This window comes from Chrysochloris asiatica, unplaced genomic scaffold (genome assembly GCF_000296735.1).
Source record: "Chrysochloris asiatica unplaced genomic scaffold, ChrAsi1.0 scaffold00041, whole genome shotgun sequence".
NCBI classification, from domain to species: domain Eukaryota; kingdom Metazoa; phylum Chordata; class Mammalia; order Afrosoricida; family Chrysochloridae; genus Chrysochloris; species Chrysochloris asiatica.
This window is the reverse complement of record NW_006408559.1, coordinates 13552885-13565070: the sequence shown is the minus strand read 5'-3', so window position 1 is coordinate 13565070 and position 12186 is coordinate 13552885. Positions and strand designations below refer to the sequence as shown.

General features: G+C 48.2%; 1 protein-coding gene across 1 annotated transcript in view; it reads left to right on the top strand.

Annotated features, from left to right (window-relative positions):
• Positions 1 to 3800: 3800 nt before the first annotated feature.
• PARP12 (poly (ADP-ribose) polymerase family, member 12) overlaps positions 3801 to 12186 on the top strand; it is a 63878-nt gene continuing 55492 nt past the window's right edge. The window contains exons 1-3 of the mRNA XM_006861248.1: positions 3801 to 4114; positions 7755 to 7890; positions 8323 to 8614. Coding sequence (XP_006861310.1) covers positions 3801 to 4114; positions 7755 to 7890; positions 8323 to 8614 — 742 coding nt within the window. The remainder of the gene's footprint in view (positions 4115 to 7754; positions 7891 to 8322; positions 8615 to 12186) is intronic.

Genomic DNA, 12186 nt, shown 5'->3' with positions numbered 1-12186 from the left:
TTATTCACTGTCCAGCTTTCACATGCATATGAGGTTATTGAAAATACCATGGCTTGGGTCAGGCGCACCTTAGTCCTCAAGCTGACATCTTTGCTCTTCATCACTTTCAAAAGGTCGTGTGCAGCAGATTTGCCTAATGCAATACGTTGTTTGATTTCTTGACTGCTGCTTTCGTGAGTGTTGATAGTTGATCCAAGAGAAATGAAGTCCTTGTCAGATATAGTGCCAAAAGATGAGCTCCTTGGTTGGTAGGCATTCAGAATGCAACTGGGGAAGAGCTGAGTTAACCGTGATGACGTGAATGGAGTAAAACCCTTGGAACCTTTATTTGTTGCTAGGGCACAATTCAAAATGAAAAGAAACAGCTGTAAATATCCATTAATAATTAAAACATGGAATGTGTGAAGTATGAATCTAGGAAAATTGGAAGTTGTCAAAAGTGAAATGGAATATATAAACATCAATATCCTAGGCATTATTGAGCTGAAATGGATTTTGAATCTGACAATCACGTGGTTTACTATGGCGGGAATGACAAAGTGAAGAGGAATGGCATTGCATTCATCATCAAAAAGAATATCTCAAGATGTGTCTTGAAGTACAATGCTGTAATAGGATAATATCATATACCTACAAGGGTTGTATTAAGACCAGTTAATATAACTATTATTCAAATTAATGCACCAACCATTAAAGCCAGTGATGATAAAATTGGAAGATTCTACCAGCTTCTTCAGTCTTACATTGATCAAACATGCAATCAAGATGTATTGATAATTACTGGTGACTAGAATTCAAAGGCTGGAAACAAAGAGGAAGGACCAGTAGTCGGAAAACATGGTCTTGGTAATAGAAACGATACTGGAGATTGCATGGTAGAATTTTGCACACCAATGAACTTCTTCATTGCAAACACCTTTTAGAATCAACATAAAAGACAACTATACACATGGACCTCACCAGATGGAATACACAGAATTCAAATCAACTACATCTGTGGAAAGAGATGTTAGAAAAGCTCCATATCATCAGCCAAAACAAAGCCAGGGGCAGACTGTGGAACAGACCATTGCTTATCTTGTAAGTTCAGGCTGAAGCTGAAGAAATTTAAAACAAATCCACAAGAGCCAAAATATGATGTTGAATATATCCAATCTGAATTTAGAGATCAGCTGAAGAACAGATTTGATGCATTAGACACTAAAGACTGAAGACCAGAAGATTTGTGGGATAACATCAAAAACATCATACAGGAAGAAAGCAAAAGATCATTAAAAAGACGTGAAAGAAGGAAAAGACCCAAATGGATGTCAGAAGAGACTCTAAAACTTCTTCTTCCGTTTTCAATGGCTAAACAATCAGAAGTAGTCTGCCTCGCCTTCTTAGTCTGGAAACTCAGCTGTCCACCATGGGTGACCCTTGTTGTTATTAAGTGCTGTTGAGTTGGTTCCGACCCATAGCGACCCTGTATAGGGTTTCCAAGGAGCAGCTGGTGAGCTTGAACCACCAACCTTGCAGTTCAAATGGCTTTACAGTCTGGCATATTAACCCACAGCACCACACCAGGACTCATATTTAAAATACCTGTGGCATAGCTTACAGCTTCACAGCAACACATAACCCACCACGGTGCAACAAGTTGGCTGACGAGTGGTAGACAACACATATTGGGGGGGGCGGGTAGGGGAAGCCATAATTCAATCCATAACAGAGCTCAAGCTACTTATTCTTGAACCATCTGTTCTACATATTCCCTGTGAGAATCTAAAGAGCTTCGTCTCCTTTTTCCCATGATTGAAGTTTTCAGAGACTTCATTTTGCTCAGATCAACTATCAACACTGATGGAAGCAGCAGTTAAGAAATCAAATGATGTATTTATTGCATTGGGCAAATTTGTTGCAGAAGATCTCTTTAAAGTGTTGAAGAGCAAAGATGTCAGCTTGAGAACTAAGGTACACCTAAAACAAGCCATGGTATTTTCAATAACCTCATATGCATGTGAAAGTTGCATAGTGAATAAGGAAGGCTAGAAGAATTGATGCATTTGAGTTATGGCGTTGGAGGAGAATACTGAAAGTACCATGGGCTGCCAGAAGAACCAACAGATCTGTGTTGGAAGAAGTGCAGCCAGGATGCTCTCTGGAAGCCAGAATGGCCAGACTTCTTCTCTCACACTTTGTCCCTGGAGAATGACATCATGTTTGGTAAAGTGGAGGAATGGAGCAAAAGAGGAAGGGCTTACTCCCAAGGTGATGGATCAGCACAGTGGCAGCCACAGTGGGCTCAAGCGTAGGGATTGTGAGGTTGGTGCAGCATCGGACAGTGTTTCTTTCTGTTGTGCAAAGGATCCATGAGTCGATACCAACTGAACGGCAGCTAGTAACAACATATATGTGTGTGTGTGTGTGTGTGCGCGCGCGCGTTGTTAAGTGCAATCGAGTCAGTCCGACCCATAGTGACCCTGTATAGGGTTTCTGAGGAGCAGCTGGTGAGCTTGAACTGCCAACCTTGCAGTTCAAACCGTCTTTCTAGCGCATTAACCCACAGCACCACTCCAGGACTCTCTCTGAGTTCCATTGTGCATAGGGTTGGACAACATCTAACAAAAGCAGCAATAACAATACACACACAGACATATTTTGCCACAATCTTCTCACCTTTCATCATTTCTTTTCATCCCCGTACACACATTCTCTATAAATGTTAATGAAAGTAACTTGATTTATGCTCTTCCTCAGCTTTGCCCTTGCCACATCTAGCAATGGCCACACCATTAGTGTTCTCTTTTGTTAGTGATTTTAACATTTCTCTATAGCTCTCTGTTTACCCCTAACAATACATCCTGGATGCATTTCTAGATCAGGAGATTAAGCTGTGTGTGTCTTAATAAACCATCAGCCATGCTATTCCCAGTACCACCTCTTCCTGCATAAACATTTTGAACATAACTGTTCCTTTTCCTTTTACAAGGTTCCCAGAAGAAAGACTGTTTGGGTCCCAGATCTCATGCACACTTTACATCTTAATAGTGATTCCCGAGTTACTTCTTTCCCATAGGACTCTAAAAATTTACATTTCCGTCAGCATGTGTGAGAGTGCTCCTTGACTCTGAACAGTCTTTTCAATATTGGTTAACTATTTATTTAGCAGAGGTGGATTTCTGTTCTAAGAGAACATCGCCATTGATGCTTCAAATAAGGCATTTACAGCCTGCCTGGACGCCCAGTGCGAATTAAAAATAAGGCATTTGTTGCCCACATTGAAGCTGAATAGCATTTAAACCCACATTATAGGCGGGGGTTTGGGGAGTTGGGGCTTTAATTTGGTAGGAGACGTGGTTTTCACGGGCTAGGGGCATGAACCCCACATGCACCGTCCAGGCCACGGGAGAGCCGGCCACTGAGGCCCCGTCCCTGGAGCATCCCCGGCGGCACGGCTCTCGCGGGGCCCGCGGTTTTGAGACGCCATCGCGCTTTCGACGGCGCAAAGTGCGGCCCGACGACGCGGGCACGTCGGGGCGTCTGCAGGAGGCACGCTTGTTAGTCCTCACACGCCTCACACGTCTCACACGCGGCGGGCGGCGGCTACAGCTGCGGGTTCTGAGGGCTGCTGAGCCAACGCAGCTGCGGGCTGGGGCGGGGCTCAGCTGGTCCGCTTTTTTCGCCCGCAGGTTTCAGTTTCGATTCTCGTTCGTGTCTCCGCCCCCAGGAGAGCCGGTAGCCGTCGAACACGCCCGCCTTCCACACCCGTCCGGACTTCCGACCTCCCGTGGCCTCTGGGACCCCCACGAACCCCAGACATGGCGCACGCCGCGGCGCTCGGCTCGGCGACCCAGTTGCTGTGCGCGGCGGGCGGTGTCCTGGAGTTGGACGAGCTGCGGGGGCGGCTGCGCGTGGACGCGGTGGCGCTGGAGGCGCTGCTGCGGGACAGCGAGCGGCTGGCGGTGGCCGTGCGGGGGCCCGGGGAGCGGACGCGGCGCGTGGTGCTGGCGGTGAGCGCCCTGCGCCTCTGCCGTGGGCCCCAGGGCGGCCAGGAGGCTTGCGTGGGGCTCTGCTCGCAGCTGCACCTCTGCAAGTTCCTGCTCTATGGCGCCTGCAAGTTCCAGAAGGCCGGGTGAGCGGCGCGGGGCCCCGAAGGCGGGCGGGCGGGGACTGGGGCCGCGCTCGGAACTCGCGGAGTCCTAACTCCTCCGGTACGTTCGCTATACCGAGTTCTGGGCAACCTAGAGCCCGTGTCGGGGGTGGGATGGAGGCTTGAGGTGGCGGGCGTTCGACCCCTTGGAGAAAATGCGGGATTCTGGGGGCCTCCGGAGCCGGGCCCCGGGCGTCGTCACGCCGCACTTGTCATGGCTCGCCTGCCTTTGACTACAAAGCGACGTCGTGATTTCCGCCCCCTTAGGTCCTTTTGGGTCTGGGTTCCTCCGGCTTCAGTTTGCCCGTTGTCCGCTTTCTCGTGCACCCCCGCCCCCCTCCCGTAGTGGCAGACTCGGTGAACGCGGGGCCCCAGCGGCCTCCCCCCGGCCCTGGGCCGTGGCCTTGTCGGACGCTCGGGAATTCCTGTTGCGGGGCAGCCATGTCGGGCGCGTTTGAGGGAGACGGGTGAGGCCTGGGGTGGCGGCCGATTTGGAGCGGGCCGGGCGGGGGGCCTGGCAGTCACTTGGGAGAGTTTATGGGGGGGTCTTCCTCGTTGACCCTTTCCTTCGTGCCGGAGAAATGAGTTCCTGCCGTGGAACTTGGATGGCGCGGGTCGGGCCCTCGAGTAGCGTGGATTATTAGGGTGTCGGGTCTGTGAAGTGTCAGGGACCCGGTGACGGAGCAGCCCCCGGAAGTGGTAGCCGCCCAGCCACGCACGCCCCGTGGCCCGGCCCTAGGGCAGAAGCTGCCTCCTGACCCCACCGGGTGCAGGAGGACTGGGGGATGGCCGTGGGGTCTGAAAAGGGGGTTTGGGTGAGAGCCTTCGGGGCACAAGTGGAGTTCGGGGAAAGTGTTAGGGCCAGCGGTGAATGGGATGCTGACGGCAGATTTATGCTCCCAGCCTTGGGGGGTGTTGGTGACTGACGGCGGGAAGGATTTCAGTTCGAAGCTGCCCTGGAGGCGGCTCTGCAGGTGGAAGCTGGCCGTGTGGGGGGCGCGAGATGGCTCGAAGTTGAGGCCTGAAAAAAAGGGTGAGGTTGAGGCCTGAAAAAATGGCGCCCGCGCGCGCCCGCGGGGAGTCTTCGGGTTCGAGACCCACTCCGAGAGGGAGGAGCCGCTCTGAGGAGAAAGGGGCGGGGAAACGGTCACGTGGTCGAGTGGGTTATGGGCGGGATGGCGGCACCGAGTTTGCCTCTTAGTAGTGTTCTCGCGTGGTAAAATAATGGTGGCGCTACATTCTTGGCTCTCTTTGTTTGGTGCCCGTCCAGCCGGTGCCGTCGAGCGAGCCGGTGCCCACTCACAGCGATCCTTGGGCTAGCCCCACTCCATGTGGTAAATCAAAATGGCACCCAATTCTCTGGCTGATTGCTTGTGATAATAAAACTTCAGCGGAAGCCTGATTCTCAGACGAACCCCTCATTTGTGGGAAAACAACATGGAATCCCGATTCTCAGGTTAAGTCTCCTCAGGTGGTAAAGTAACCATGAAGACTGATTCTTGCGTGAACCACCTACATTTGGGCCCAGTTTTTGTCTTGGACACCTAGGTGTTGGCATTTACTGACCTACGTGACTTGTGTTTTTCATTCTGGCATGGAATTTCTAGAACCTTCCCTCTCCATGGCCACATTAATGTGAATGGGTGTGCCTTTCTTGTAATGGCTTGTCATTAAAAGTTGTAGTCTCTTCTATTTCAGAAGTAAATCGTTGGCCCTGTCTTGTTCATTGCTTGCAGGGCTGATGAGAACCTTAAGGCTCCCATCCTGTAGGAGGTAGTGGGGCACTTGTTGAGTACAGTCTACAGCCTCTTTAGGTTTCTGCCTCAGTTCGTGGCCAGCTGGGTGATGTTGGGCAAGTTACTTTATACTCAAGCTTTAGTTTCCTCATCTGTGAAACAGGCATAACCACATTGCCTGCTTCATAGCTTATTGTGAGGACTGAATAGGTTTAACTCCTAAAGCACTTAGGCAAGTCCTTTGTGCATTATAAATGTGCGATAAGCATTAGCAGTCACCACCACTACCAGCGTCGTAATTAAATATATTTGGTTTTGGTAGCACCAAACATTTTGCTCCTATGCCTAGAGTGTTCTTCCCGCCTCTGCTTGTCCTGTCCTCAGACTTTAAGGATTTGACTTGGGCCTCCAGTAACTTTCACCTGGCTTCCTCCCCAGCTTCTGGCCCAGGTGCCCCTCCTTTGGGCTAATGTGCCCCAGCACAGCTGACCTTGCCCTTGGACCTCACATTAGAATCACTTTTGTCTGCTACTTCCATGGGGGGTGGGGGTGGGGGGCGGGGTGCAGGTGCAAGCGCAAGGATGACGCCATAGTTTCAACTTGTACCCTGGAGTCTCCTTCCCCTGAGAAAAAGGAGCAACCATGGGTTTGGGCTTATCTTTTCCATCTGACAAGTTCTGGGTCAGCTACTGGGTCTTAGTTCAAGGGGTGGTCTTCGGGCTGGATCTCTGCTTATGGGGTGATCCTTGGGCAGGTGTGTTTTGAGTGAAACTATTTCAGAGATGCTGAACCATACACTTCCTACTGCACTGCTTTTGTGGGCCTCACAATCAAGTTCTCTTGTAGAATTAAACTTTGTGCAAGTCAGTGAGAGGGCTTTTAAATAACAAAGGATTGCAAGAAGCCAGTTTTTGGTGGAGAAAGATTTAAAGTGACTGAGGAGTACCCAGGTTCTAGAAGTTGAAGGTGGTAATGGTGAATGAAGGTGGTTGATTGGGAGAATCACCCTAGGGGGTTGGACTCCAATAGGTCTTTCTACACACACCCATAGGGCAGGACCGCTTGTCCCACCTGATGAAGAAATGTCATCAGATGCAGGCATGGTGAGATCTGAGTCAAGCAGATGCTCTTTGCTTGACACTTCCGGGTCTGGTGATCCAGGCATTCACATGCAGGCTTATCTTTACTCCTCAGTGTTTGGGCCAGAGGGTGGCACAGTGAGTGCTGGTCTGAGCTAACAGTTGGAGAGAATGGAGGAGGGGGCAGGAGTGGGGACAAGGCCTCAGGTGGGCCCTTGGAGAAACTCCTTTCCTCTAGCCTCTTTTGTGTGCATCTGGTGTGTGGGTCTGTCTCTGTGTGTGTGAGCATGTGCCTATCTATGACCACAAGGCATTCCTGTTCACTCACTTTGTGATGGTAAGTGTCCCTGAGTACTAGGCCCTCTCCCTGAGTTGCTCTGTGATCGGTGACTTAAGAGGGAGGACCTTTCCTTGGCCTGTTGTTCTCAATCCAGTGTCTCTGAGGGATGCTATCTTAGGCCCTGGAACTTTCCAGGTACCATCCCCTTTGTAGATGAGAATTCTCATTGCAAATATCTACTTGGTTTTTCTCCTGGCTGCCGTCTCACTTCTGACCCAGGTGTGTGTCCCTCCTCTAGGCTGATGTGTCCCAACACAGTTGAGCTTGTTATTTACCTCATATTGGAATCACCTGTCTGTGGTATTTCCTCCATTGGGGAGCAAGGATGACTCCAGGGTTTCAGTTTGTACCCTGGATTCCCCTTTCACTGAGAAGGGTGCCACCGAGTCAGTCTGCTTGTGAACTTCAGGAAGTGTTCTAGAGCAATCCTCTTAAAGATTGACTTTACCAGCTCTGCTTCTTTGCAGGAAGGGCTGTAGGAATGGCCACAGCCTGAAGACCCTACACAACCAGGGTGTGTTGAGGGCCCATGGCATAGACCACCTCAACTTCATGGAGCTCTGCCAGCTCCTATTCCAGAATGACCCCTGGCTCTTACCGGAGGTGAGTGCCGTCTGGGTGGCTCAGTGTGTGGCAGGAGGGAGAAGCGCCTTAGGGGTCTGGTAGGTGGCTTGGATGAGTGCTTACCAGTGATGACTGAACAACATCAGGAATGGAATGACTGCCACACACATGTGAAAGTGATAGAAATGGCAGTTTTGTCACTTCTATATTTACCTCCCAAGCAGATGTTTCGGTCAAGGGAGCTGCTCTGGTCAATTGAAAGCTTTCTGGATTTTACCAGTGGGGAGGGGCTGGTTCTGACCATTTGATCTTCTCCCTGTCCCCATTGTAACCATGGACCATTGTAACCTTGTAGAGTTAGTGAGATCCTCCTAGCATGAGCTATGTGGTCAGCGGGATCACAGCGAGGCCTTGGGGTCTGTCTTGACTAGTGGGGTCCCTGAGCTAGTGTCTCTGTCCTTCTCTTTCCAGATCTGCCTCCATTACAACAAAGGAGATGGGCCCTATGGCTCCTGCACCTACCAGACACAGTGCGTCAAACTCCACATCTGCCTGTACTTCCTGCAGTGTGAGTGCAAGTTCGGTGCCAGCTGCAAGCGATCCCATGACTTCTCCAGCCCTGAGACGCTGGCCAAGCTGAACAAGCTGGGTATGAGCTCCGAATTGGTGCGGAGGCTGCCTGCCATGTATAGGAATGCACATGACATCAAGAATCGGAGCTCTGCCTCAGACACCCTGCCTTCGGTCCTCCGGGCAACTTCAGGTGAGACTGGCTAGGGGATGGAGACCTGGGTTCTTTTTAGGCTGTCTGCTTCTGAGCAAGTCTGTGCGCCCCTAGTAAAACAGGGTATAAAGATGATTGGAGTCATACACGGGCATCTGTCAGACACTCTAGATGAGTGGTGGGTAGTGACCACTGATGAAATGTCTGGTCTAGGAATGGACAGCCTTGCTCTCCCCCAGCCCCTTGACAGGATCCACAGAATCATGAGCCCCATGCCACAGGTCTCCGGGTAGCCTTCCTAAGGCTTCTGGTTTTTTTTTTAGTTTTTTAAAAGTTTTTATTGTGAACCTGAGTGATATAGTTTACGTGGGAGAACATTGGCTCTACACAGTTTCATTGGAAAGACTATGATCTCCATGCATCATCATTCAACAGTATTTGCTTCCATTCACTGTTTTTATTGCACGTGCCAGGACGGGGAGGGGATGTATACAGAAACACTCAGGAGTGTATAATATAAACAAGCATAGGACGCATTCTGCAAGCCTGCCTCCTGGCCACCAGCACCCAGTTCCTCTCTTTCCATGAGGCCAGAGTCCTCAGCTGCACTCTCTCTCCATGTCCTCATCTTGGCCTCTATCTTTGATGTTGCTGCTTCTCTGCATAGGGTCCTGCACTCCGCTTGTGCTCTTCTCCCCTAATGGTCCTAGGGTCCTCTTTTCCTGGACTGTAAGATTAACTACTCCCCCTTTTCCTGGACTGTTAAGATTAACTATTCCACCCTTTTTGTTACAAAACGTCTACCTTTACAGTTGTGCCAGTTGGAATTAGTCATGATAAGTTATTCATTATTGAATCATAAAACTCTTACCCCATCTCTTTTCACCAGACCCATCTAGAAAAGATGAAAACTATTCAGTGGGGACTCTACCTTCCCCCACACACTGAAACTAAACTCCCTTTTGAAAACTTGTAAGCCAGTCACTTTGTGCCTCTATTCCCCCCTCGTTTTAGGTAGTCAGTGTCTAAGTTGTCCCTTCCTATCTACCCTGTGTACAGAGGGAATAAGATTGACACTTGATGTGAAGACTCCTTCCCTCTCAGTTGGTATTTTTAGCTACTACATCCATAAGTATAGGTCAAGTTCATCAGATTGTAGCAATTTATACTCCTTTTCTTTATCAGAAAAATTTTTTTTTTTTTTTAATCTTCCTTTAGTTGAATTCTTATTATCAAGCTATCAAGGCTAGGTTAAATGGGTATTATCTGCAAGTTTGGGCATTCTTGTGCATCTCCCCTCACTTCATATCAGCTGGATGCTTCACTCTCTGCTCTAGCCCTCGGTGGCTATGACCTTGTCCCTGGGTTTAGAGGACTCTCCAGGTCTCACCACACTTCAGACCAACCAGCCCTTCTTCTCTCATCTCCAGTTCAGTGGGAGTCTATGGAACATGGTTGAACTCAGCCCATTTCTTCATTGTTGCCTTTCCCCTCTTCCACTCACCAGTAAGCTTACTTGCTTATGTGTTCCTCTGAGTTTCAGTCTTGGAGGGGGCTTGATTGATTGCCTTGATGGCTCCCTGGCAAACAACTTGCTTGTTCTTATAGTAGCCAGTCAGACTGCCATTTTTGTTTTGGATTTTTCCTGCTGATCTTTTTTTGAAGATGTATCTTCTGTTACTGTAGCTTTTCATTTCTAGTGGGAATGTCCCACTTTTCAAGGTTCTGGATGGGGCTCAGGATTCCACCTGAGGTCTATACAATGTAAAGGCTCCGCAAGAGGCCTGTTTCACTGGGCAAGTTCTAGAACCCCTTTTAGGTATTCCCATCAGTTAGAGGCTGAACACGGGCTTACAAGTTTTCTGTAATCATGTTTCCTGACATTCCTTTCTATCCCACTCAGGTGTTTATTTTACAATAGTAGGCAAGGGAAACCAATATTAATAAGACAGTCAAGCATCTTAACCTTATTTCCTGAGGGTTGTGTTTAATTAAAAAAAAAAAAAACTTGAAAGAAGCAGGCTTTCCTTGTGATGGTGGCTGCTTCCTGTGGTGCACAAGTGGAATTTTCTGGGCCACTATAAGTGTGTCTTTTTTTTTTTTTTTTTTTTCCAGGTTTATATTGTGGATTGAGTGAAAGTTTACAGGGCATATCATCAGTTTTACATTCAACAAATCATACACCTTGTTTCATTACAATGGATATAATCCCCTCCATGTACCATCAGTTAACAGTATTTCTCTCTATCCACTTTCGCTTTTTGAAAAACCCACTCAGGCATATATAAGAATTTACATCTCCAAAGGGCACATTCTGCAAGTCTGCTCCTGGCCACCAGCTCTTAGTCCCACACCTCTTAGTCCATGAATCTAAAGTCCTCAGCCACTCCCCCTCTCCATGCCCCCATCTCTGCCTCCATCACTGGCGCTGCTGCTTCTCTGGATAAGGTCCCGCATTCTGCTTGTGCATTTCTCTCTTGATGGTCCTAGGGTCTTCTGTTTCTGGACTGTTAAGATTAACCACTCCCATTTTTTTGTTACAAAACTTCTGCCTTTATAATTGTGACAGTCGCCATTAGTCATGATAACAATTATTCACTATTGAATCTTACGAATCTTATTCCCATCTCCTTTCACCAGACCCATCTAGACAAGATGATAGCTATTCAGTGGGTATTCTTTCTTTCCCCTCATATTCTTAAACTAAATTCCCTCTTGAGACCTTGTAAGCCAGTCACTTCGTGCCTTTATTGCCCCCTCATTTTAGGTAGCCAATGTCTAAGTTGCCCGTCCCGATCTACCCTGTGTACAGAAGAGAGATAGCATTGATACTTGATGTGAAGACTCTTTCCCTCTCTGTTGGTATTTAGAGTAACTACCACTCTGAATATCCTATCAATCCTGGTACAGTCAAGAAAAGCTTTCTCAAGATGGCGGCTCCTGGAACAGCTGAGTGTCTTGATCCAGAAAATAATAAATTTCTGGATTCTCCTGCAAATTCCCAGCTATAAACCCTCCGAACTTCCAAACATACCTTTATATTTGTTAGAGTTCCAACACCAACTCATGAGTCCTCTTGACCTGGTATTCCGTGTTGTTGTTGACCGAGCTCCTCACTACACATCTACCTGATCTGCCATCTTCAAGGAAGGCCTGGTAGTATAGTGGTTAAAACAAACAAACAAATAAACAAAAAACCTGGTTGCGAACCTCGTGGTCAGCAGCTCAAATCCTCCAGGCCCCCCACGTGAGAGAGATGAGGCTTTCCGCAACTTGCAGTTAAACAGCCTTGTGGAGAGATGGATAGTAGGGTGGGAAAACAGGTGGGTTCACACCAGATGCCTGTGATTCGATATGGATTACATCTCAATGTCAAGAAAACAAAAATCCTCACCACCAGGATTGATAGGATTAGGAGAGAACATCTTGATTGTATCTTGATTATATCTTATATATATCTTGATTATATCAGGATTGATAGGATTAGGAGAGAACATCTTGATTGTATCTTGATTATATCTTATATATATCTTGATCATATCAGGATTGATAGGATTATACCAGGATTGATAGGATTAGGAGAGAACATCTTGATTGTATCTTGATTATAT